The 26,661-nt window shown below is 46.5% G+C and overlaps 1 protein-coding gene and 1 long non-coding RNA gene across 5 annotated transcripts in view; one reads left to right on the top strand and one right to left on the bottom strand.

Annotated features, from left to right (window-relative positions):
• The window catches only part of LOC107310952 (uncharacterized), a 6,590-nt gene extending 1,376 nt beyond the window's left edge, over positions 1-5,214 (top strand). Inside the window, exons 2-3 of the long non-coding RNA XR_004306494.2 lie at positions 3,789-3,863; positions 5,114-5,214. This is a non-coding gene — a long non-coding RNA (uncharacterized LOC107310952). The remainder of the gene's footprint in view (positions 1-3,788; positions 3,864-5,113) is intronic.
• Positions 1-26,661, bottom strand: part of ARHGEF33 (Rho guanine nucleotide exchange factor 33) — a 27,909-nt gene extending 1,248 nt beyond the window's left edge. Inside the window, exons 1-15 of one of the 4 annotated variants that reach the window (XM_015857077.3) lie at positions 26,029-26,661; positions 21,194-21,348; positions 18,091-18,140; positions 12,538-12,702; positions 11,097-11,218; positions 10,102-10,244; positions 9,434-9,493; positions 8,006-8,221; positions 7,148-7,277; positions 6,245-6,377; positions 5,251-5,334; positions 4,365-4,448; positions 3,757-3,905; positions 2,919-3,104; positions 1,401-2,154 (exon numbers count right to left, since the gene is read on the bottom strand). In XM_015857077.3, the coding sequence (XP_015712563.1) occupies positions 1,401-2,154; positions 2,919-3,104; positions 3,757-3,905; positions 4,365-4,448; positions 5,251-5,334; positions 6,245-6,377; positions 7,148-7,277; positions 8,006-8,221; positions 9,434-9,493; positions 10,102-10,244; positions 11,097-11,218; positions 12,538-12,702; positions 18,091-18,140; positions 21,194-21,215 (2,298 nt within the window). In that variant the 5' untranslated portion in view covers positions 21,216-21,348; positions 26,029-26,661. Of the gene's footprint in view, positions 1-1,400; positions 2,155-2,918; positions 3,105-3,756; positions 3,906-4,364; positions 4,449-5,250; positions 5,335-6,244; positions 6,378-7,147; positions 7,278-8,005; positions 8,222-9,433; positions 9,494-10,101; positions 10,245-11,096; positions 11,219-12,537; positions 12,703-13,608; positions 13,714-18,090; positions 18,143-21,193; positions 21,361-26,028 lie in introns of those variants that run through there. The other 3 variants (XM_015857078.3, XM_085542886.1, XM_085542887.1) reach the window with 3 other exon arrangements.

Here is a 26,661-nt window from a genome sequence, read left to right as displayed (position 1 = left end):
CCTTGCTCATGAGCTCTTTACCCCAGGACTGGGAGGCTTCCCGAGTTGATACGATGTGAAAGGCTCTTCTGTTGACTCTGCTGCTCCCTGGTTTTACATCTGTGGTGCAGGAAGCTTTGATAGCACACACACATTGGTGGTAAATGCGCCTCTAAAATATCTCCTCCCCTTTCAGGAGAGTGGAGTTCCCCCCATTGTTACTGTGGGGACAGTTCTGTCCACCACTGCACAGTTGTCTCTGGGGATGATCATGACCTGTGATTTGGGACTTGCTGCCTATCCACACCCTGCTGTGGGGCATAGATCAGTGCATGTGAGTGCCAAGCAGCTCACAGGCTGTTGTTTATGAGTGGGCTGTGTCCCCACAGCTCTTCTTTACCTCATCCACACTGTTTTGCCACCTCCTTTACTCACTTTTTTTTTTTTTTTCCTCATTTGAAGTTTCCCTGCTGCCTTTCTAGTCAGATTGTTGGAAATTTCCTTCTGTCATCGTCTGCATTTACAGCCTTATCTGCACCTTAACTTGTTTGAGCAGGTAGGTGTTTCTCTAGGTGTCATGGAGGGAGTGTACTAAGCACATCACAGCACTCTCAGCCCCTTCTCAGAGAAGAGTGGAGGTGATGGGGCCCAGGTGTCCATTCAGTGTCTTTTTCCCTGACTGCACAAGCCCAAAGCTGACTGAGCAGGTGCTGCAAGCTGCAGAGATGTTGTTCCTGCAAGTATCTGATGTCCCTGAAGAGCTGGAGTGCTGCCTGCTGTGTCAGTGGCTGTCTGAGGGACAGGGACATGGTTGCTGGGCCCTGTCTGATCTTCCACAGACTTAATGGTTCACCGACAAACACAGGTGCAGCAAAACTGATGGACCAGATCCTTAGGTGTATAAATGGGTTGAGCTCAGCAGAGCCATCCTGGTTTGTACCGCATGAGGATCTGGTAGTAAATCCATCAGTTTTCTTAACCCAGCTCTCCTTGTAGCAGGTAAGAAGTCACCTTTTTAACTGGGTGCCACCCTCTAGAATTCATTTTGAACAGCTTTGCTCATGCTTGATGACCCGGATGAGGTAGAACATTTGCTCATGGGGGAAGCTCCGTGACAGCTAGAGACACATGGGAGGCTGTCTCCTCTCAAGAGTGTTCTCACTGTCACTCAACCAGCTGAGTGCCTCAAGCCCATGCTTGTCCCTGGGGAAGATGTGTGTGAAAAGCAGCTGTCCTGTGTCGTGTTCCCTCCCTTGGGTACATACATGCAAATGAGGGCTTTGAATGTGTGAACTTGGAAGCTAGTTTGGCAAGTTCTGCCCTAACTGTATCTCAGATCTTTATCCTGCTGCTGTTGCTGCTTCTGCACCACCATGTGCCTTTTATTTTATACTTTGCTCCTCCTATTTAAGCCTCCTTACTTCCAAAAAGCTTGGTTTTTCACCCGCTCCTCTCTGTGGGGGGAAGTAGCTCCTTTGGGAGCTTCGAGCTGAGGCTGAGATCATGTGAGGCTGGACATTCCTCTCCTGCTTCTGCTGCAGCCGGCTCCCACTGCTGCTCCGTGTGCTGTAGAGCCTGGAGCTCACGCCCTCAGCGCTCCTCGGCAGCTCCTTCAGAGACCTGCTCAGCTGCTTGCCTTTGCTGTGGAACATCTCACGCTTGTAAGTGCTGCTGCTCACAGGAGTACTGCTCTTAGGCAATGGCTGTAAGGCATGATCTGTCCTCTCTGGTTCTGACGTGAAGTTAACAGGCCTAAGGAAACAAATGTCTAAGCTGGATTCTGAGGAGGCTGGGGAGCAATTCTCAAAGAGAGCGAGGTTTTGGAAAGTATCGTCTTCATAGGGACCCGGCATGGTGAAGACTTCCCCAGGGTAATCAAACTCTTCATAGCTTGGCGCAAAGTTCCTCGCATCCTGCAGCAGCTCCACAGAGGTCCTGATGGCTCTCTCTGGGTTTCCCACCGCGTCGGCAGGTGGTGCTTCATACTCCATTTCAGGGATGGACTGTAAAGGAGCTGTCAGAGCCTTGAGTTCCTGCTCAGTGAGCTGAGAGGGTGCAAGGATGTTCTCTGGCCTCTCATGTTTTCTACTTTCCATTTCCCAGTCTGGGGGCTTTACAGCCTGGATGTTCTCCAGGACAGTTGGCTGAGGTTTCTTCATCTGAGGCAACAAATGCCTTAAAATAAGAAAGAAAAAACAGAAGGAAGTGGAATACTGAAGGACTACAGTGACATCTCTCCCCACCTTACTCCCACCCGGTGCTCCTGGCTTTATGACCCCAAATAGTTGTAATATGTTGGAGAAGAGTAACATTGCTGCTGCTGTTAAAAACCACCTAGCTAGGTTAGCAGGAGCAAACTTTGCAGGCAGGATTGCTTGTTTAAGGGCTTTCACTGACATTTTACTTCATACTGTAAAATGTACAAAAGCACAGAGGAGATACCAACTGGTGCTTATTTCTCCTGTTCATCCTCATACTGGATTTTTACTCTCCTCCTTTTTTTGTAATGGGGTTATATGTTATTTCCCTGTGGTATGACTTTCTTTTTAGGTGGTTAAGGTTCCTTGTATAGAAAGACACCTGTTTTACTTGTCTGAGTCCTTGGTCATGTTTCCTTGCTTTTGTGATGTTGGCAGCAATGAGAAATACAAAGTGCAGCTATGCACATTGATGCCATCCTTACCAAATGCATGTTCTCCCCAGCATGCAGACAGCTAGTGAGAGCACTGGCAACTGTGGGTAGTGTTCTAAAACACTGCCTGCTGGTAAGCCATGTGGCAGTGGATAGGAGCCAGCCAGCCCTTTGTCTCTCTGCATGTACACAGGAAGCAGTGTTGGAAATGACCAGTCTGCTAAAGAGTGTCACTGGCATAGTGTATGGGTGAGAAAAGAGTTTTCAGCCTGCTCTGAAAGCCTTCTGCTAGGACAATATGGCTTACGGGGTTGTTGTGCCAGAGGAAGGTGCTGGTTGGAATGACTGCATTGCCTCTTCAGAGTGAATCCCGCTGTCACGAATAGAGGCTGTGCTGGGTGTTGGAGAAACCTCTTGGCTCGTACACTGGGAAGTGAGACCTTTGTACAGCTTCACCAGGGACGACCTGAGGGAGGAGAAATCCATCGTCGTGCTAAGAAATAAGGCAGGGAATGAGCACGAGCAAGTAAGATCACAGAAAACAGGGCTGGAAGGGTTCTTAATATTCCCATGTACCTCTCCCCACCCAGAGGAAGGATCTATTCTACCTTGTCTGTCCCAGTCAGCAAGGGGCTCTGCTTCCTGTCCCATTCTTAATGCCTTCCTTAAAATCAGTCCCTCCCCAGGAATTATGGAATATTTTTTCCCTCCCCAGTAAAAACAAAAACCACTGTGCTCTCAATCTTTTGCTTAGCCCGTAAGGGGCTTCAGGCCACAGGCTGGGCATTCACCAATACCCTCACCTGCTGAGGGAGCTAAGTTCCAATGTATTCTCCCACTAGAGGCTAACTTTTGGTTCCCTAAAGCAATGGCGATGTTGTAATGCGTGTTGGCTGCTACAGAAGGATTCAACTGGGTTTCCTTTAACTCTGAGTTAGGCGGAAAGGCTTACAGCAAATCTGGCCTTGGTTTGAAGGACAAATGGCAATAGCAGGGGGTTTTCCAGCATTAATATGCACACAGCTTAGTTTCATTTCAAGGGGGTAATGCACCTATTGGCCGAGGACAAAAGCCCCATGTTACTGGGCTGCCCTCACACCTCCCCTTCCCTCGTAATTGAGAGAATGAGCTGATATTGTGCTTACTTCTTCAGTTTTTTCCTCTTCTGTATAAGCAGATCTTCATTGCATTGGAAGAGGAGGCTATAGTGTGAGATGAAGACCCGGAGACGCTGCACACACACCAGCAGCAAGTAATAATCGGGATGCTCTTGCTCCGTGAACTTCAGGACGTTCTGGGGCACAGAGGAGAGCAGGCAGTTTGAAGGACATCCTTACCCTTACTGGGGAAAAGGTGCTCTTTGGGACTGAGAGTTAACACTGTGGAGCACACGTGGCACCGCCCTGTGTGCTGTGGGAGCTTTTCTAGGCAGCACCAGTTTCTGCAAGATTTGGACGGGGCCTGCAATCTACTGTTACAGTGCAAATACTTGAGTAACCACCATAAACGTAATTGTGGGAGATAGGGGTGATTCATTGGTTGAGTTTAGCATTGGAGAAATAAACCAATCTCTTGATTTTTATAGGGCTCTGTGACATCAAGGCTTTCCCTTTGGGTGGTGGTGGTGGTTGTTTTTTCTTTACAGAGACCACTGAGTTAGCCAGAAGCCCTGTAGATGCATGGACCTGTGCCCCAGTTCTGAGTTGTGTTGCTATAAGGGTTAAACATAGCAGTTTTCATCCTGGGACCATACCTGTAGATGAATTAGGTATTCAGGGATTCGCTGGACTATATGGAAGAACAGAATGTAGAGATCGGATTTGATTTCTTCTTCTACCTGAAATAGAGAAAACATCCTCAGAGTTTCTTTCATCCATGAATCATCTGCTTCCAGATAGTTCTGGGCATTAAGAAGTGCTTCAGCATAAATGGTTATAGCAGTTCACAGAAGCACAGCAGCCAAGTGATGGTTGCTTGTGATAATGGAGTGCTCTTCACTCCTCCACTAGCAATAGCAGAAGATTATTTTGGGAGACACCCAGCGTAGTTAAGTAGGGGTGTATATCTGAGGTGTGCTAGTCAGTTTTCATGGAAGGCCTAGGTAGACCCTGCTGTACAGAACGAAGTCCCAAACAGAACTGAACAAAATGAGATTGACTTCTTAGGATGTCTTGGAAGGAAGTTAGTGTGGTTTGCTTCCTGCACTTTAAAACTGCCTATATTTATTTTTAGCTTCCCTAGTTTAAACCAATAATTAATAATGTGAGAGAACAGATGTCTAAAGCTGAACAGCTCAGGGTGTTTTCTCCCTCAAGAAGCACTTCAGCACTTACAGCCTCGATCTTGGTGTCCTTGTTTGGACAGTTCCTCCATCAGAGACATTCTGTTTGGCCAGAGCGGACCTGGATAAGCGTGTGCATGGTTTGATCTGAGACACCATATCTCAGTAGAAAAACAGTTTTTGTTACGCAGCAATGACCATGCTAAAGCTGCTTCTTGTAGGTGCCTCTCAGCCATAGAAACATTCAGGAAACTGACGCTTAGTGGCAGAACAACTGGATTGGCAGGAAAGCACAACAGGAAGAGAGCCAGGCATGCATGTTACCATTATGCATCCGTCAAACAGGCAGGAAGTTTACCTCCTTCAAGATCACCACGTGGATCAGAGAGATGCATTCTGGCAGGTCCCTCAGGTAAGCAACGTAGTAGTCCAGAAAATTGTTCTTATAAACAGGGGAAAAAAACAACAAAAAGAACAAAGAAACTCAAGAGAAATATTTGGTCATAGAGACAGCCAGCACAATAAATTATTGATTCCCCTCCGTCGCTCCTGGGAGCTCATGATTATAGCAGAGCTACTATCTGTGCAAAGTTTTCAGGGCTCTGGACTTAGTAAGAGAGGCTTATTTAGTAAGATGGATCAGCTATTGAGCACAGTGTGTAAAACATCAGAGCAGGCAGGAGAGGTAGGAAGGTTGGCAAGGAAGAAGCTTTTCTTATGAGTTTTAAAATTCATAAAGCATCAGAGCAGTTTTTGCACATCTTTCTAGGAAGGGTCCTGCTGTGGTTTGGGCAGACCCTTCACCTTGAAAAGGAGGTGCTTCACCTTTGGAGAAATAGACAACGTAGCACAACAGTGACAGGACTGTTTTACTGGGAGCTACAAACCAGTGTAGAATGAGAGACTTGCCTACCTACTCATCAACACTGAGCAAAATATATCGGAGGAGAGGAATGTATGAAAAACGTAGGCTCTTTCGACACCTCTACTGTGAATACAGACACTTAAGCTGTCAAGGCTCACATGTCACTCCTCCAGCCATGTCTGGGTTTCATGCGTTATTATTATACATTATTGTTCATATTTATCAGCATGTTATCATCATCACACTGTGCTGTGGCCCTGTGGGGCTCCAGGTGGGTCTGGCACGTGGATATCCTGCTCAAGAGGAGCTGCAACCGGGGGGGGCTGCTGTGTAGTGGAGCTGCATTTAAAAGAAGCTGGCTGAAAGGTATTGCTCTAGCCACAGCTTTACAGCACTGCCCTTCTACTGCCCTCCTGTCTTGGCTCCCTGGGCTATCAGCACAGTGTCATTCATCACAACAGAAGAGTCGAGAGGTTTTATAACATACCTCATCGTTTGTTAACTTCAGGAAGATGTCACCTAGAATTCCTTGCCGTGGCCAGCTCAGCACTCGCTCCTGGAGAGCGTGAAGTAAATCGACATGCTGCTGGACCAGGTACCGCAAAGAATTGGGGAAGAAGCTGAAGGGAGACAATATCCGACTGGTTACAGAGAGCAGAAGCTCAGCCTTTAGCATGCACTGCTGAAGTTTCGTAAAAACAAACTTGAAACCATCACATTTCAGTCTGTATTGTCTGTCATGAAACTGCCTGAGTCCGCATTAGCTACATGTTCCATAGTGGACTTTGGTCAAATGACTCCTAGGGATGGTGAAGAGAGATGAGAAGAAGAGAGCTACCATGCAGTAGGCACCACAAATGTGCTCAGGGCTGGGAACTCCCTGACTAAAACTGAGGAATGGGGAGGACTGTAGGAACTAACTCCTCATGGGAGCAAAAAAATTGTTTTGAGCTGCTAAGCTAGGTCCGTCCCACAGATCTCGTGTCTCTGTGTAAATACGTGAGTTGTCTATACATATTGATACTTGATGGATGGAAGCTACTGGCAAGGGGCTTATTACCTACATTAACCTGTAGGACTGGAACTGTGGACTGGGAGAAGCAGTAAATGCATGAGCTTTGTTCCCACCCAGGCAGGACAAATGGGAGGGAGAAAAAGGGGACTGATAGGACCCAGGAGACTGAAGTGGTTGTAAAAGAGTTTGGGATGCAAGAAGGGGTGGGAAAGTCTTTAGTCACAGCAAAAACTTTTCAGTGCCTCCAACTTTTAACAAGAAATGACCTTAAAGTGTTAAGGATCTCTGTGTGGATAAAAGAAAAGGGGAGAGGGTGAAGCAGAAAGAACAGACTGAAGAAAATTCCCCAAAAGAGAGCATGCTAAATGGAAGTACCTTCTCTCTTTGGTGCTTCTTTTCACATCTGGCCCTTGCAATGTGGCCTTGATCTTCAGGATTAGGGAAAGGTTGATGACATACTTCCTCTCTGACTCCAGCAGCTCCAAAGCGATGTTCTGCCTTTTGGCTTCCAGAAAATAATGTTTAAAGAAGTAAGGAAATGCTGACATCAAGGACAGCCTCCCACATGTTGGAGTGCATTTCCCCTGGGGATCTGGCATTAAATCATGAAGAGAAACTGCTGCAGAGGAGATCAATGTCCTGTGTTTGGGTCAGCTTTACCCATAATACCAGGTTGTAGGCTCATGCTACAATGTGTAGGGAACCTGCTTTGGCAGAGGGGTTGGACTGGATGATCTCTAGAGGTCCCTTCCAGCCCCTACAGTTCTGTGATTCTGTGTGCTCCAGGGATGACTGGAGTCACACTGTTTACTAAGAAGGCTCCAAAGCAAATCTGTCCTGCCCCAAGATTCCAAAAAAAAAAAAAAAACAACAACCAAAACAACAAAACAAGTCATCAGAGGCAAAACAACTCATGCCAGGGATTCAGATCCAGTTTCCTACAGAACAAGAAGTTGTATTCTTTACCTGCATAACTAGCTATGCTGCCCATAACCCTGCTATTCTGGACTTGGAAGTCTTGGAAGGGGGCGCGAGTGTCTTGAGTGCAGAGCATGTTCGTGTGTTGTCTGATGGCACCGACCAGCAAATGGAAAAAAAACAGAAATCAGGGAGACAGGAGACCCTGCGGTGTTTCCTCCAACCAGGGGAAACTGCCTTATTCATCTCCATCTGTGAAAGGTGATTAGAAGCTTATGCCAGGTGTGTGCCCAGCTGTGAGCCCCCTGTCCTTACCAGCCAGGGAGGGTTCACATATAATGTTGTCTGCTGAGCTGTATCTGCTTTGGCCCACGTCTTTCCCTCTTTCTGGTTGCTCCTTGGAAATGTACTCATCTCCCCAGTCCTTGGTGTCTTTGGGCTGCTTCCATACTGTTGACTGCAGATGCACCTTTGTCTGACCATCTGCTGCCAGCGAAGGCTTGAGGCTGTCCTCTGTCTCTATGGCTGCTCCTGCAATGACAAACAGCTGCTTGGAGTGTGACATCTTAGCTGACATTAGCTCATTATGCTGTAGCTGTAGATAAGCCTGCATCATTGGCCATCTAAAGGAAAAGGCATCTGAAGTGTTCTCGGTGCTTCACCAGTGATGGAATCTTTTGGAATTTGTTTACAACAAAAAGTGGAAGTGCAGTTGGTGAGCACTTCTGCAGGACAAGGTTTGGATTCTTCCTGCATTTATTTTCTGCCCAAATAAGATACACAGTTAAACACAAAATGAGAAATAAAAGAAGGTGCATTCCTAGTGTGGTTGCACTCTATGGTTTTGGGACATTTAAGGACATGGTAATACAACAGGTTGATTGAGAGGTATTGTGGGAAGAAAAGTATCATTGTAATTGAGATTTAAGTGGCCTTCTTAATGGGTGTACATTGTCATAGCTCTTAAAGTTTTCATTAGTGATCATGCAAGCAGCAGGAGGACTCCTAGTCTGAGGCTATTAAATCACAGAGAGAGTATAGGAGAGGGTCCATCAGTGCCATTGGTCTGGAATTGCTTTAATGATGATCTTTTGAATTTGGGTTGCAGTGAACCAATCTGTAATGTTTGCTCTCTTTCCTTCAAGAGGATTCAAGGAAAAGAGTTATCCTGAACAGCAAATGCTTCAAGTGAACAGTGCAGGCATCTGGCAGTTGTTCTCATGTGTCCTTTTGCTGGCCAGGACCGTGTCCTTACTAAGAGTGTCACTAAGTTATTACTCGGTTTTCTTTTTGCTGGAGAAACTTCTCTGCTACTATTCAGGCATATCTTAGAGAAGTCCATTTGGAAGCTGATGTGTAAATAATTGTTTCAACAGATCTGCTAGTGTGTGGTCACTGCAAAGGCCATCTCTTTACAAGTGGCAGATTGGCTCTCCAGTTATTCTTTGTCATGTCAGTAAGCCTCTTCTCTTCCTTTCTGCAAAGGCACTTAGAGCCTGCAAAAGAAGCAGCATCAGAAAGGCTTTTGCTGCTGAACATCAATGCTTTGCATTTCCACCTGTTATTTGGTGCTTTGGGGTACATATTTACCCTGACATCTCAACTACAAATACGAAAATGGAGGTGCATGGCAAAGTGTGAAAGTTGTTCCTGAGAAATGCGTCCCTCAAAACATTTCTTGAGTGAAGTAAAGTAAGTGTTGTCATTGAATCACTGTTTTTCAACAGTTCAGTTTGTTCCTACCTGGACCTCCTATGACTTTCACGCTTCCTTCTCCTATCGGCATGATCCTGGTGTCAGACACTGTTGAAAAGCAAAGGGAAACATGAGAGAAGATAGCTGTAGAGCAGGCTTCCTCCTTCCAAGCCCAGTCAGTGTTGATAGATCTTCTGGCTGCTCACATTTTTGGTTTAGGAATTTCCCTGTTAGTTCCTCCATGGGGGAAAAAGTTGCTCCCTATTGCTGTGGCCTTTCTTGCAGTCTTTGTGTCAGTAGCACCTATAGGCATGCTAACATGAGGTTTCTGTTGTGCTCAGTGCTGCCTGACCTTGGAGCCTGAGTAGTTCTGGCTTGTCTTTGCTCAGGAAATGCCCTTTGGTAGATGATACCCAGCAGGTAGAACAAAAAGACCGATACCTGACAGACAGACACAGCTGCTATTTAAGGGTGATAAAGAGCTTATTGAAGAGTGGATGGAGGGGTGATGACTGGAAAGAAAGAGGGGAAGTGAGGGGCTTAAGGGAGAGGGCTCAAGGAAGGGCAGAGGAATTTGTGACTGTCCAGAAGGTGAGCTGAACAGAGGAAAGGACAGTACACAGTACTGAGCAAAACTCAGTGCCTTCTTAATCTAGTGACCTTTTCTGGATGTTTTTCCTAAGAAAGGCACTGCACTTACCTATTCTCTTTCCTACCTTTTTCATAAGTCACGTTGTGCAAAAGACTTGTAAAATCTTCGTTGATCAGTACAGGTTCTGGGAGGTTTATGGATCGAAATGGGCTGCCCTGGAGAGGTGTAGGCACTGTTTGTGAGCTGTGATCGTCCTTCTGTGTTCTTCTGTACAAACACAAAAAATGAGACAGCTGGAAAAGATGAATGCTACAGGAGAAGCTTTCTTGCTACACTTGTAACTGATAACAGTATTAAGTATATGCAGAATCATAAAAGTACAGCTCCTGCAAAGATGAGGAAAGGAGTTGGCTTTTATGTGTTCAGTTCATGAACAGTACTGTGGAAGTAATGTCACTGACTGTAGGAGAAGGTTATTTCTGTTCTGGAGAGCATATTTCATCTAATTAAATGGCTTAATTAGCTAAGGGGCTAGCCTAGATTTGCAAAGTGTTTGCATCAAGGCAGCTGTACATCCATCATTGAGAGAGGCTAATCAGGGCCAAGGTGGATGAGCAGTCTGCCTGCTCACAGTAATAGTAGTGTTCAGGTATGCTGCTGTACCCTTGCTTGAAGAAGAAAAGATTGGTGACAGGAAAGCAAGACATGACTGCGCTGCCAGGATCACACAGAGTCCTGTGCACCTGACAGCAGGAGAAGGGAAGGAAAACTATAGTGCCGTTGTCTGGATAGAGGTAGCTTAGCAATAGCTTTTAACAGTGAGAGCTCCTGACTTTCGATTCCTGTCCTAATAAATCCCTTGCAGGTCTGACTGTTTCACCAGGACTTGATTTCCCTGAGGGCTGCTGTGGCTGACGCGGTGTGTATCTGCTGTATTTGCTCTGTGGTAGAAGAGTCTAAAAGCCAGGAGGAAACTGAGGGCCGGAGCTGCCAGTAATTACAGAGGTTTATACATATGTCCAGCCAGGAAAAGATTAAGAGATTTAACTGCAAGGAAACAAACAGAATGAATGCCATCACTAATTAGCGCTTCTGGTGTCCTGGAGCGCAGGTTCTTACTTAGCTTTCATTTTCCGTGATTCCCGCCGCTTCTCCTGCTGCAGCTGCTCGATTTTCTGTTGCATTTCCTCCTGCTTGGCACTGATTTCTTCGATCATTGACTTCGCATCACTGAGTTCCTCCTGAGAAACAAGCAAAAGCACAAGAATTCCAACTGTGCCCGTCAGCCTTACAGAGCACAGCTTTGAATGCTGGCTGGTATGGACTAGGGGGTGTCTCTGTGATTTTCCTTTGCAAGATCATTGGGTGTATATGTGGTTATGACACTGGTAGAAGATAAAGATGTAGGGCTTCATCCACTACCAGTTGAAGCTGCCTTTTTAGCCTGTTTTTTGAAGAAAAGGAGGCCTGCTCTAACCTCGTGGGGGTGTCTCGCTGTCAGCATATCCTCCCTCGGGTGGTTTCAGCCAAGCTTTTTATGTGCACAGAGTTCTCTTGACGCATGAAGTTCTTGTAAGTTTTTTCATCAAGACTTAAATTGTTTCTTGTAAACTAAAAGAGAGATTTCCCTGAGCAAGGAAGTGACTTCATAGTGAGTTCAATGCTTAGACAGTCAGCATGGGCATGAGGCAGAGGAAGATCAGCTTTTGCACCTCCTGTTGCTTGCATAACTCCTTGTATCTGGATTTTAAAACCATTTTTTTCCCTTATAGCAGCATTTTGGATAACCCTGCCTCCATCTGCTTTGAAACCTCTGCCACATGCCCTCATGCTTCTGTTCATCTGGGCCCGCAGAGCTCCTTTAGCCTGGTGCTGTCCATCTCTCTCCATCACCAGGACGCTCACAGGCTTTTCCAGCCCTCTCTAACTTCACAAGGTATTATTGACTCAGTAAAAGCCCATGGGGAAAATTTACCGTTAAAACAATAAAACAATTCCTCGGCCTGCCTCCTCACAGGCAGTTGTCCAGTTTCTGCATGGAGATGCTGGCTGGTTTAAAGCGCACATCGAGCCCTCTTGCTAAGCTCTCTTCCCCAGTCTTTTGTTTCTAATCCTCATGGGCCAGATCAAACCAGGCAGCACTTCCTCCCAGCCGTGTGGGAATGGACAACTTCAAAAGCTTTGGTGTTACGTATTAATTCCCTGGTCTCCAGCAGCTTTGGTTCCTGCAGGAAGTGCAGGAGACCTGGCCCAGGGATTGCTATGGCACAGTGGCTGGCTGCCTGTGATCATGCCATATGCGTGTTGCATGTGCAGCCCAGAGTAAGGGTCTCTTTTGCTCCCAGAGGCCAGGATGTAGGCCAGGGTAAGGGTTACATTGGGTTTGGAGCTCCAGGTCTGGAAGAAGAGACAGAGATGAAGGTGCTGCACCAGATATATCTGAAATGATTGCCAGCTCATTTTCTTTGTGAACAAGAAGGATTGGTGGAGGCAGGCGGGAGCTCATTGCCACCCAAGATAATGGGGCACAGATGCAGCCCCCTGCCATTCACAATCCTACCTTGAATGTGTTGAGGGAGTTCTTCATCTCAGCCACTTTCTCTTCCATGGCACAGCGGCAGCTCTTGACCTTCTCCTCCAAGGCGTACTCGCCATGCTGGATTCGTGACAGCTCCTGCATCGCTTCTGTGAAACCCGCCTTCAACTCAGAGGCTAATGCCTGCAACTAGAGGAACCACAAACACAGTGGTACATCATTCATCCTAGGAGTAGGTGGTTGTGTCCCCAAGAGTCACCCCTAGTTCAGACTGGCATGAAGGCTAGATGCATCCCCTCCTGTAAGGTGCTGTTCTCTTTCTCCTCCTTTCATGGCTGGGAGGTGTGGGGGGAGGTTTTGTTCCTGCTGCAGCCTCAGTACATGGTAGGAAATGTTCTGTGTTGGGCAATCAATGTGGCCCTGTTTGGACCCAGAGTTTTTCCAGGCTCCCTGGCATGTTTGCAGCCTGTCAGTCTCCAGAAGGAGGGGACAGCCTGAAACATGCCACGTACTTTGCAATAATAGCAGCCAGGTTGTCAATGGCAGCAGCAGCTGAGCAATCAAGAATATAGCCATTTTTGAGCAAAGCCTCCTCCTGCATATGCTGATGGGGCTGCTGCTCTCCCTGGACGGATCTAACACCTCATTCAGAGGGCTGTGAAGAAGCTTTGTTCTTTGTCAGCGGGCCCTTTTCAGGGAAGGAGACAGCTCTTTAATTCTTAGAGGGAAGGGAGTTATGGGGTGTTTCCCTAGCATGGACACTGTGCCCACTGTCCTTGTTTTCTTTCTCTAGAGGCCCTAGCAATGCTTGGAAGAGCTCATGACGTAAGCTGGAGGCAGCCTGTTGACAGCTGGGCGAAGCAGGAGACAGAGCAGGGTGAGCCAGGCTGGCACAGCGAGCAGACAAGGCAGATTTGGAGGTGGGCAGTGAGGGGAGGCAGGCAGCTTGTGGAAGGCCAAGCAGGGGCACCCTCTTTGGGGGTAGCTTGGGCTTTCAACTCTGCCCCCACTGCTGTGAGCAAGGCACTCATTCTGCCTGCACAAAGCCCACAGTGAGGTCACGGCCCAAGGCGCTTCGGTATCAGTGTTTTTTACCTTTACAACAGAAATTCGGCCTAACATCTGGTTATAAACTGAGTCCAAAACAGGAGCACTGATGGTAAGAGGACAGCCACCCCGGGGAACTCAGGCGCTTGAGTCCTGTAAATGGAGCAGAGATGGCTTCCGATACCTCAGGGCAATGGCATGCACCATCCTCCTCTGTTCAAGACCAACACTGTCTTTACAGAGGATGTCTGCCTGATATCCCCACTAGTACCCCACTGCTTACCCCACGGTCCCCCATTAATTCCCAGAGCAGCCTGGGCAGAAGGAGCTGGACTGACAAGAGCTGGAAACAAGGCAGGGGGGACGGGAGGCTGGGGTGAGGTCAAAGAACACCTTCCCTCCTCAGGCAGTCATTCTTGACTCCCCAGGCCAGCTGGAGCTCAAGATACCTCAGTTCAGCCTGTTTGCAGTGTACTATGGTAGACACCTTCCTGTGATGCAGGTATGTTACAGGAAGTGTCACCCTATGAGCAGCACTTGGATCTGTGGCTATGAGGGGAGGCAGATCACGCTGCTTCTGCTACCTAAATGCTTACCAGCACCTAGTGGGGTCTGGCATCATCAGACATCATAATGTACATGCCTGGAGAAGTGCGGGATCGTAAAGTACTGCCGTTGTGCAAAACATTAGTATTCCTGTCCCTGCTCATTGATGCTTGCCAATCCCTTACTCACTAAGCAAAGTCTCCCTATAGACTGCACTGAAGCTAGGCATTGTATGCTTTCTTTAGAATGAAAAGATGTGATTCATCAGATCCAGTTTAGAGATCTGCTTCAGTACTCCAAGTTATGCTAACAGCAGAGCAGTCTGGAAGCTGGCTCTGGAGGTATCTATATCTGGGCAGGATAAGCTCAAAGTGAAATGCTTTATCCCCACAAGCCTGACTGTATCCTGAGATGCTTGCAGAAAGGGGGTAATCTGGACAGAATTTCAGAGTCAAAAACTGCTAGGCATCAGCAGAGTCAGCCAAACAGGGACCATTATGTACAATTTAGTGTCCATTTGTACTGAAACCAAAGTTCAGGCAGCCAAAGATAGATTTGGACTAGGGACTGGGCCAAATTATCTCCTGCATTTCAGCAAGTAGATATAAGAGCAGACAGGCACTTTTTACTTTGTGGCTCAGTGTTGTCAAGACTCTGCTTTTCTAATTGCTCTGCTAGCTTGGTTTCTTCATGTATCCTTCAGGACAGTGCATTGGGTGTCTGCCCTGCCTGGTACATCCTTTCTTGGCCCATGCAGCTGACCATGGCTATTTCAGATGCAGAACTGCATCTTATACTCGCATTTCACTTTGTTGTTGGATGGATGAAAGCAGCAGCACATCAACTACATCTTGCCAGAGTTTGCATGAAGTGCTGAAACCCTGGGAACTCCCTCCTCTGCTGCCCACAGCGCTTGGAGCATGAAGAAGCATGAACAACCTTGCAGCACTGGGTACAAGCTTCATCCAAACTTGATTGGAGTGACATAGAAGCAACACATTATCCTTGAACTCTTGCCAAGTGCATAATTGTGCTTGGGCACTGCATTTTAGTCTTGAGCTCTTTCCTAATGGTGGGAACCCATCCTTTAAATCCCATGGGCTGTTGCAACAAATGGAAGCCTGTGAAGCATCAGCTTGTGCTTATGTTTTATTCTGCAAGTACAGTCACATAGATGAGAGACCATTCAGTGTTTTGTGAACTCTTGGAGAGTCAAGCTGATGCAATGTTTTCTAAAGGTTCTATAGTGCAATATATACAAAGTAAAAAGAGCAGATTTTATGCCTGGATGGAAACTTGGCAAGAGTTCAACTGCAATGTGTTACCTGGCTCACCTATTCACAGGAATAAGTGAAGCTGAAGAGGAACACGCTTTAGCAAGTTAATTTGGATTGCCTAACGCTTAGAGGACAAATCAATCTGCTGGTCACAGCACATCCTTACAACCTGTCCAAAAACTGAGAAGGGCCCATTCCAAATAAAAGCAGTTAGGCCTCTAAATAGTTCAGTATGACAGAGAAACTTCAGCCCAAGCTTGCCCTTTGAGTCTGGCCCCTAAACCTGGCAAAGCAGTGCAGTGTGAGATCCAGTGCTATACGTCTGTAGCAGGTTGCCTTATTGGGGGCTATGACTCCCGTTTTATCAGCCTACCTGAAGTTTTTCAGCTGTACGTGGAAAAACTGCAAATAAAATCTCTATCATGATCCAATAATCACACTGTGCTCTGAGTGGCCCCGCATGGGGAAATAAAGGATTCTTTTCCTGTCTTTGCATGACTCATGAGGACAATGTGCAACAGTCCCTTGTGACTATGACTTGACCTACAACCCAATGGAATAGGAACGCTCTGTAGTAGTGCCCCTGTTGAGCGAAGCAAGTATTTACCAACATGGAGGGGGGAAACCATGACCATGAGGAAGTAATTGTGGCTGAGCAGGCTGAGAAGAGTGGGATCAGAGGACAAACAAGAACCATTTCTCAGCATGGTTTCGATTTTCCTTTTTTCGAGTGGATCTATATTGGCTGCAGAATCTTTGCTGAGCCTCTACTCCTGTCTCACCTGCTGTGCTGGCCCCAAAGTGCGGAATGAAGAGATGCTGCTTCCAGGAGCAGAGGCAACAGCAAAACTGCAAAGCCTTCCCATCCTCTCTTGGCAGGTGCCAGCAATTTGACCTGTTTGCTAAAGAAGGTGACCACCCCTGCTGCATGAAATCTTGCTCACACTTTGAGGCAGCCTGAGGAAGATCATCTCGATCAAATGAAAATGGCTTATGGATTGAATGACCTGGGATGCAAAACAGAGAAAGCCTTGAAAAGCAAATGATAAGCCTCGGTGAGCTGCATTTACTGCCTTGGCTGCTACACAGTGTCCACATGGAAGCAAAGGCTTCCATGAGTAGCTGTGTTCACACATCTTCCTCACTGTCAGCCAGGCTGTCTAGGACTATATCTCTAAAGAACCCTTGGCAGCCACTAAGGCATCTTACGCTAGCACTGCTCCTGTTCGCAGAGTCTTTGAGATGAAGACTGTCAAAACTTGCTAGTAAAGGCAGCACAACTACAGCCAATCATTAGGAAGGCTTGTAATGCCTCACAGTGTGAAGTTAACTGAGGTTAACTGATTTACAGCCTGGCTCTGAGATAATATCCACTGTTTACATTTGTAAGTAAGGATGGTGGGAATAAAGAGCAAGCAGTTGGGTGAGGACAGAAAGGAAGGATATATCTAAAGGAGGCTGCAAGCTCCAACACATTTCAGCTTGTTTCACAGCTGTGCAGTCCTTTTTTGGTCACTGCAGTGTCAACAGGGCCCTTGCAGAAGCCGAAGGGGGCAGCCAGCTATTAACTTTAATTTAAAGGATTATTTAGGAAGCATACTTGACTTGCAATGCACAGGCTTTTCACGCATGCTAGATTTACTGCATCAGGCCTTTTCAACAACCCAGTCACAGCTTTGGCTTGGAGCTATCTGAATGGGAAAAAAACAAGCATCAATTTGTTTATGGAAAGCGGTACCATCTCTGTTATGGCAAGAGGCATCCCATAACTCTGCAACTGCTTGCCATGGTGCTCTTACAAGCAGTTATGGGTGTTTATTGTTGTGATGGTGACAAGGCTAGTGGTAGACAGGGTTTCCAGTTCAGGGAAATGTTTATCTGTTAGATACAGTTCCAGATTGAATTGCATGAAAGTTTAAAGTGTTCAGAACTCCACTGTGTTTCCTGCAGACTGGAAATGCCTAGGAAACATCACTGTGGGAGCACTGAAACTGCATCTTACAGGGAGGATGCTCCCCAAGCCATGATACAGGCAGTCTCATCACATCCGCAGCGCCTCATAGCTGCAAGAATGTCAACTCAAAGCTCTGGAAGTCCTGATCACCTTGAGCCCACATGCACTCAAGACACAGGGTTTCCAAGCCTAGGGAGCCATGCAGCAAGACTTGATGTTCTGGCCTGTCCAGCTGACCTGGTCTAATAGGCAATAGCACCCCATGGTCCAAGGAGCCATGAGGTTGCTGGGATCACACAGAGCCCCCCAGGAGACTTCCTTCCTGCTAGGGAAGACCCCCCCCCACATCCCCTTCATTGTGCAATCAATGCATCCTTGCTCCTGGGATGGTTCTGTGGGTTTGGTGAAAGTCCATCAGAACTCAGCCATAAAATCTGCGTCCGGCTCAGTGAACGGACATTCTCTAATTGATGCTAATGATGCCAGTTAGTTAATTAGCTGAGCACACAAATCACCTGTCTAGGCACAGCTAACTAGTTGTGGGCAAAGAAATTGTACTGAAGTGTCTTTTGAGATCAGGCCCAAGATGTGATATGTGTGACATACATTCATGCAGTATGTGTATTTTAGATGCCACGTTCCTCATTAGTGCCTACATTTTTCCTTCCACTTAATTTAGCTTTAACTACCTCTTATCCATTAGTAAATCTTTAAAATCTTAAGAGTTATTTAGGGCATTTTGCTCATCTTTACCTGGGAAATCTGTGTTGCAGGGGTACTCACAGGCACACTTTCAGTCTCTCCTGTGGGAATAAAGAACTCCAGTCAATTAAAATGACTTATTATAGTTGCTATAAATAACTGGAACAGAAATGTTGAAAGTCCCTCTTGAGGTATAAATCAGTTTTAAAGGACTCAAGTCTCACTGTAGGAGGTGTGAACACCATATAGCTTGTAAAATAAACTGCAGTTGTAAAATGGGAACGGCTCAACTAAACCAGATGTTAAATTCGCCTCATTTGCTGCCCTGTTTCAATCCAGACCTGGTCCATGTGAAGGAGTGGGAGTTGTGTTATGTTTCATCACAACACATTCTGAGCAGTTGTGGTGTCTTTTCTAATGCCAGACACATATATATATCCTTTATCATTAGTATCAAATCCCTGCTTTCTTGCGGCATTGTGATTTCCAGCTGATTTTGTTTAATGGAGTGAGGTTTAACGTTTCTGAAAGAGAAAGCTCCTTATGGAGGAGCTTGTATCTGTTTCACAAAAGTGATTTGGGCACTCCAGAGACACAATCTCTAGGCATTAGTGGGCTTTTGATTGAAAAAGTAGATGTTTATTATTTCCTTTTATAACACTGTCTCTTCTGTGCCTAAGCCCTTCATTTATCCGCCAGAAGTTACTGCTGGTTGTGCTGCCATGACACTCAGAGGGGATTGCAGTCTGTTTGCCATCAATTCAGATTTTATTCCCTATGTCAGACTGGCTGACCTTCACCTCCCAGAAAACGCCGTCTCACCCAGTTCCTTGTCTGCATTGCTTCCTCTTGACAACGTAAAGTCCCAAGGTGAGTTTTCTCTTGCCTCCTAGCATTTGCTTGATCTCTATCTGCTCTCAGTCACCAGTGTGGCCAGTGACCCCGTGCCCGGTTCTGGGGGCAGCCAGGCTCCCTCTTCCTATGCTGGCTGCAGTTGCTCAGTCATTTATCTACTTGTGCCTTCAGGACCAGAGCAATTTGGTCATGCAGAGGCTTGAAATGTATGCGGGGGGAGCTCTAAACAGTTAGAAAGTACTTTAAATACTAAAGCTGAAGCCTGGAAGTCAGAGCTGTACAAGGCACAGTTATGTTCTGATTACTTTGCCCCTGAGGGGGAATATCGGCTACTGCCAAGGGCACCTACACATTGGCCCTGTTCTGGTCTCTAGGATTTGTCCTGATTCAAAGGAATGTAAGCAAATTCCCCAGTGACTCACAGAAGTGAGAGGCAGAGGAGAGGCCGTGTGCCCCTTTCTACCTTACTCCCTGTGCTGGCCAGTCTCGCAGCCATAGGTTTCTGTTGTAGGGTCAGACACTGACCCTCCTGGGACCCTCCAAGGTTTCTCCTGTTTCTCCTGCAGAAAACAGGACAGGAGAGACTGACTGGGAGAAGTAGCCATCACCAAAACTGCCAGCTCTTAGGGGTCAAAAATCACCAGTCAGCCCTCTCCAGGTGCCAAGGTTCATCTTTAAATGACAGGTTGGTTTTATTGTATAGTTTGGATAGATCTGTTTATTGTTGTTTTTTTATTTATTCAACCCTATGTACTAGGAATCAATTTTTTGGCCTGCTGAATGCTGAAACTTTCTTTGGATTCCTGAAGTCGAGTCCTGAAAAACCAGCCAGTGTGTCTGCTCTGGTGTAAGTGATAATGTTTACAGTGGGGGGAGGGGGGCAATGATGCATCAGAATAGAGCAAGAGGATATATGTACTGCTAATAGCACAATTTGAATCAGGGAGGACAGGAAAATGTTGTATTTGCAAAGTACAGGATATATTGGCTGCAAAGCTTTGTGAAGAATTAGAGGTAACAAGTAGAAGTGTGGCGCAATGAGGAAGGGCCATGCTCACTTCTCTCGTTTTGTTTGGGCCTTTTTCAAGCTAATATATAACACAGAGGGCTTGAGCCAGCCCTGAAGAAGTCTCTAGTGATCATTCATTTGGGTTTGGAGATGGACCAGCCTGTGTCCTCAGGCACACTTAAAGCGGGGAAGTGCTACTGAAAAAGGCCATAAGCGTGGAGAGGTTCTGTGCTTTTACCTCCCACCTTTGCCATGGATGTGAGCAGAAGTACTCTCTGAAAGTTGCATGTAGTCAGGCATACCCAGGTCATCTTTGCAAAGTTGCTGGCAAGAGCTGGAGCAGTGCGTGGCTCCCTTGCACTGTGGGAAGCAAAGGGCTTCGTGGTTGTCTCCCAGTTTCTGCAGTGAACGTCTGCCACCCATGGGGGCATACCAATTAATTGGAAAAAATCCTTGAGGTAATTTCCTTTTCAGACCGTACTGTAGTGCAGGGGCCTAGGTAGGTACACAGACCTAATTTAGTCAAATTAGAATAATAATAATAGAGGAATTAACTCCTCCATTACCCATGCCATGGCAACACCAACATCTTTTAGAGGGAAGAGAGATAGTCCAGGCTCTCTCTCTTGAGCTGACAGTGATGGGCATTACTGAAGGCCGCCCCTTCTGCTCTTCATAGTTTGAAGAACTCCTCAGCATATGAACACCATCGTTTCTCAGGTGGCAAGGCAGAGCATAGTCCTTCAAGCGGTTTGGGGTGAAAAGCAAGTGCCACCAGGCCCACATTCCTCTGCAAGAAGAACATCTTAAAGCCAACAACCACACTCCCCAGAGACGCTGCTGACAGTAGCAGGACTGGCTGTGTGCAGGCAGTAGCTACATCTTGGTGCTTGTGAGGCCAGGACTGGCAGAGAAATCTTTCTTGTGGCACTCACATGAACAAGAACCCCATGGAACAAAGCATGTGGGGGAGAGAAGCAGATCATCACTGCAGTGAGATGTAGCTTTCAACAGTTGGAGATCTCTGTTCATCCCAAGGTAAGAGAGGGCAATGACTTCCCATATGACATTTTACCTGTGCCATTGTATTATTTGCCAGAGGGGAAGAGGGAGGTGTTTTTAAAATAAGATGGAGAAACTTCAAACCCCAAATATTTCTGTGAAACTAAGAGAAGGGAGCGTTTACCCGCAGTTGCTAAGAGGTGCTCTCATGGGGCTAGTCATACGAAGGCAGCTTTCTTCCTATCTCTCTTTCATACTATCAAGCAGTGAAATTAGAGGATGTTTTACCTTCTTGTTTGTTTGTGTCCATGGCTGCTATAAGGTGTGCGTCCTCGCAGGGACTCCTGTCCTCACACTGGAGGGTTCTGGCTGGTCACTGGGAACATCCCATGGCTTAGAGCTGCCCACATGTGAGCCCTGCGATGGGTCAGCTGGTCTGAACCCTGAGTGCAGAAAGATGTAAAAAGGGTTTATTGAGCGGAGATGCTCAAAGTTCAGAAAACAAGGGGAGAAAGAAGGATTTGGGAGGGATTGGGGCATCCTGAAGGTTTGTTTGGGTTCACAAAGCCTCCACAAGCAGATTGGGCTGCTGGCACAAATGTTTCCCACCCAGCCCAAGGCCATTTGTGCTTACATTGGTGGGTGACTGAAGTGCTATGTAATCCCACAGAAACTATTTGCTCATCAAGAAGCTTCCTGTTTGAACGCAGAAGCAAAATGAGATGTATTTTGAAAAGTGAAATGCACATAAACACTTCCATGGATGCTGTAGATCAAAGAACCAGCTCTTTGCTACGCAGCTGATCGCTCAGAACATTCCCCTGACTTGTGTTTGTCCTTTCATTGTGCCCATGAGAAGAGCCTGTCTCCTTTCTAACCCCTTGGAGTAGTTGCTGGTGGCAGTAGAACCTTCCATCCTTCCCTTCCCCAAGCTGAACAATCCCATCTCCACCCACCAGCCTCCCCTGTGCGGTGGCCGTCTTGAGCAGGGAAAAACAACGATTTCTGTTTCCAGTATGTACTCTGAGGAACAGAGTATGAATGTTATTTGCTTCTGAAGCACACAAATACGGTGTTGTTTTTAAAGTAACCACCCTTTCCATGAGGAGCCTTGAGAAGAAGGCACAGAATTTGGGGTCTCTGAGTGAACCAGACTTAACTTCAATTTCTGTAGCAGTTTGTTTCATAGCAAAAATGTCATTAAACTTGTTGCCAGTTTAGAGTCAATAGTGCAGCAAATTCCTGCAAGTTTTATTTTGGGGCCAGAACAGACACTGTCTGCTTTAACACCAAGAACTGGTTTCAGAATTCAGATATTTTTCTGCAGTGGTGGGGGAAAAGGAGCAAATTGGAAAGGCAGAACAGGTGTGAAGGAAACTAAATCTCTGTGATCAACATTTTCAGTGGAAACAGCTTTTTCCAGAAGCTTTTTTTTCTCTTTAACAAAGCCACATATTTGTAATGGTTCTACTTTTAAATTATTAGTATTTGACTGTACTGGTTATAACAATATGTAATAGTTAACCCTTAATAATCAACAGTAATCAATTGGTGTGGAATTAATTATATTTATATGCGATCTGAACTGGAAACAGCTGTTTCAACCCTCAGCTGCTGGGCAGCATTATACAGCTGCTTGCTGAGTGAGCGTCATAGGTGTGTTCAGGCTGGATTGTTGGTACCTTTGGGGAGGGGAAAGAAAACATTTATATACACCTGAAAAGCCAGAGTTAAACTATCAGTCTGTTGTACCATATCCTGTCTGCTTCTTCTCTTAGACCAGCTCCTCCAAGTTGCCTGAGACCTCAGAATGCCTGTGTCTTTGTCTGGATCACACTTCTGCAACCCCCCCTGCCTCAGCACAACAGCAGGAGCTATGCAGTCAGCCTCACAACAGTGATTCAGAGTGAAGGATGTGATGTGAAGAACGTCTGTGCTGACACAAGGAAACTTGCAGTTGTCATTAGGGATAGTGCACTTAATGAGGAGTGACTCACAGGAGGCATCACCCAACTGATATGCTACAGGTAATGTCCCACAGCCTCTTGCCTCCAGTACAAAGAATAAGGATTGTCTGATATGGGGAAAAATAACCTACCTGCAGTTTTAACTAGGGAGAAGTAATATGTGTAGGTGAACAGCTTTTATGAGAAAGTGTTATTGCCCTGTTACCTGTCCTCTGATTTTGTGTATTTTCAACTCAGACGTACATAGGTCTGGAAGGGGAACTCTTGCCATTGCATGTTATCTTCTGGGTTGTAAAAATACTGTGGATTCCTGGTACCTGCAGAAGTTTTTCATTACAGAGGGAACTGAAAACAGTTTCCATGCAGGGAGAACCATGGAGAGCTAACTGAGGAGCACCCACATCACAGTCATGCAGACAAGGACAGTGCTTGAGCATGATCTCTGCAGAGCACAGCAGTGAAGCTTTGAAACTGGGACCCCATGGATGCCACCAGGCCCTCCTGCTCCAGGCGCCACCCGGTGCTCTGTTATATGACCACGCTGCAAAGTAGGTTGACCTTTGTAAAATGGGTCTAGAAAAAGTCTTCCATGTTTTACTTGCATGGCTGTCTTTCATGTGTCCTCTAGCTGCAGCCTGCAATTTCCTGAGTCACTCCTTGGTTCTTTGTTACATTAAACACTGGCTACTTTCCAGCATTTAAGGACTCACTGCTGGACTCCCTGAATATATAACATTGCCTGTCCCTGTTTCTTTTGAATCGCTGGAGGAAAAGTAGTCAGTCCTTTCTCAGCTCTAAAACAAACAAGACCTCACTGTGGTTTGGTGCAAGTGCTTGTCCTCTGCCCCCTCTGACTGCCGGATGGGGAAGCTGTTAACCTTGTCCTCACGGGACAAGGGATTCGATCAGCATGAGCTGGCTAAGCATTGTATCGTTTGTTTTTAAAGGGTGCCAGAAAGGGTTGGAAAATAGAACTTGTGTTTGCCCCTGAGGCCTTGGCTGTGATCTTCTTGTTCAGATCCTCAGTCTGATGGTCTTAAGCTCACACAGCATCTAGGTGAATAGGTACCTCCTTCCAGGTCTGGTGTCCTGCTCAAATCAGGGCTAATGTGAAGCTGCATTGGGTGGCTCAGGGTTGCGTCCACGTGAAGTCTGGATACCTCCCACCCTGGAGGTGTTGCAGCCTCTCTGGTCTTCTAGTAGTACCCAAGGGAAGAATTGTTTTCCTTATGCCCAACTGGGACTTTTCCATTTGCTGCTGCTTGTGTCACTTGTCCTTCCACTGTTCACATCTGGGAAGAGTCTGGTCTTTAGCTCTGTTATAACCCCCTTAAAGCAGCTAAAAGCAGCAAGAGGAACCCTTCCCTTCATCTTCTTTTCTCAATACTAAGCAAGCCCTGCTCCTTTATTCCCTTCCCATGTGCACATACATGAATGCATGTGCACATTAGCAGTGAGCACAAGCCCTGAATATCCTCTGTGGGGCTATTTTGTAAACCAGTGTCAGACTTTTACCTACAACAAATCCATGGTTTGCCTGGATGCCAGTCCACCACAGGGCGCTTTCCTCATCAGAAAGTAGCTAGGAGATGTTAGTGTTTGTTTGGATAGGCTTAGCAAGCAATTATACAAAGCTGGCAGCAGTCTGCCTGCAACCTAAGCCCGTGTCTCCCCTGCTTTAGGGATAAGAAACTACCGGGGTGCTCGTTTCTTCAGAGCTGAGCATTAAAACTCATTTTCCCTGCTGCTCATCAAAACCAGCGAATAGAATCACTGTGGTTGGAAAAGACTTCTAAGATCATCATACCCAACCATCCACCCACCACCGATGTTGCCCACTAATCCATGTCCCTCAGTGCCACATCTGCACGTTCCTTGAACGCTTCCAGGTGTCTCCACCTCGCAGGGCAGCCTGCTCCACTGCCCAGCCACTCTTTCAGAGATGGTTTTTCCCAGTATACAACCTGAACCTCCCCTAAATAATTGCAGAGGATTAAATCCACTAGATTGTTCTACTGTAGCAGAAGGAAGTATTTTCCCCTATGATCCCTATCTTTCACCAGCACCAAAATCTGCTAAACCCGAGAACCAAAGCTGAGTGCCACCTCTCCATCAATGATCACCATGATTATGTCCAGCAAAGAATGCTGCCCTGGAACCTTCAGGAGCAGGAGAGCAGGCAACACATGCAAGTTAACAGAGCCTTGAGTAAGAATCTGCTTCCCATCAGAACTGCCCAAGGGAGAAGGTGTGGGTGGACCAGGAGCACCCATTAAACACCTTCTGCAGTTATGCCCTAGGCACAGAGTCAAAGACAGGAGGGAGCTGTCGCTAAGACATGGCAGGGATGAGAGCCTTCCCTGTGTGCATGGGCAATGGAAAGGAAGCAGGTCCATCAGCCTTCACTTGCTTCCCCCAGTGTGGAACGATAAAACTTGGAGGAATAATCAACTGTAAGTAGGATCATTTGTTAAAGCATCAGCATGAGAATAGGCAGGTAAATGAACAGCTTTGCCTTGAGGGACAGCAATTAGTTATCTGGCTTCCTCTCCCACCTTGTTCATGGAATCGTAAATTGAGGAACAGTGCAGGGCAATCCATATGCAATTTTCCTGCACCTGTAGATGTTGCCAGACACATGCAATTCTCAAATAAAACACTAAATGCCTGTGATCTTCTTGGGGTCCGTCTCACAATCCTGCCAGCTGGGACTGCTGTCTGTTTTAAATATCCCACTTTGAGAGCAACTCCAGTCCTCCTCAGAGGAGCAAAAAGTCATTAATCTACTTGTATCAGTATCATGCTTTATTTCCAGCTAATTCTAATGAGGTTGTCGTTCAGATACTTTGAGCTAGCAAGAGACCCAAGTTTAGCTCTTAAACAGTAAAAGCAGGAAAGGTCAGTTTTAACCTCTCTTTCAATAGCCCTTAGTATAAATGCAGCCTCACAAATTTCTCCAGCAGGCTAAAGCTGGATTTCCATCCACAGTCCTAGGAGAAATCAGCTGGAAATAACTGGGTGTTGAAGATAGAAAATATTTCCTATACCATTTGACATGCATTTTAAATACCTCCAGCTCATTCTTTATCCAGCAATATGAAAAATGGCATTACTAATCCCACACTTTATCCCATGCCGCGTACATTTTAAACTTACCAGAGGCAGGTTGAAGAGCCTTCAGCACTGGTGGTTGTGAGTTGGGAATTAGCGCTGTGTGAGAAAGGATTGAGAGGAGAGCAGCGGTGGCTGGATGTTTCCCAGGATGGGACTGTCACATGCTAAGCACTGATTTGAAATGCAGGCATAACAAATGCCTTCTAATTATATAATCTTCGGGTCACATCCTTGCATCCCCGTGCAAAAATCAGGACTGTGCACTTGGAAGGAGAAAATACTTTTTTCTTGCTTAATTAGAACTGCTGCAAAGGGAGTGTGAGGAGCCTTGTGAAATGACTGGCAGAGAGGGCTGTGTGATCTGAGCTGGGTACTGGTGTGGTCTGTGCTACCTAGATGAGCTCAGAGGCTGGTAAGTACCTCCCATGGCACCCAAGGAAGGCAGCCAACACAGAGCACCAGCTCCTCCCTGCACCCTCACACCCTTACCCTCCCCTGCATGGTCTCATTAGGGATGCTAGGGCCAAAACAGCTTCCTGCTTGGGCATTTTCTCACTGTGGACTGAGAGCAAAGTAGCCAGGGCAGGGGAGCAGGAACCACCAGTATTTGTGTATCTTCTGCTTCTTGTTAGATCGTGACAAATTTCCTTTGAGGAAAAAAAGAAAAATGAAAAA

Source organism: Coturnix japonica, chromosome 3 (assembly GCF_054131305.1).
Source record: "Coturnix japonica strain WE chromosome 3, WE-NBRP24, whole genome shotgun sequence".
NCBI classification, from domain to species: Eukaryota; Metazoa; Chordata; class Aves; order Galliformes; family Phasianidae; genus Coturnix; species Coturnix japonica.
The sequence above is the reverse complement of the archived record's forward strand: the minus strand, read 5'-3'. Positions and strand labels throughout refer to the sequence as shown.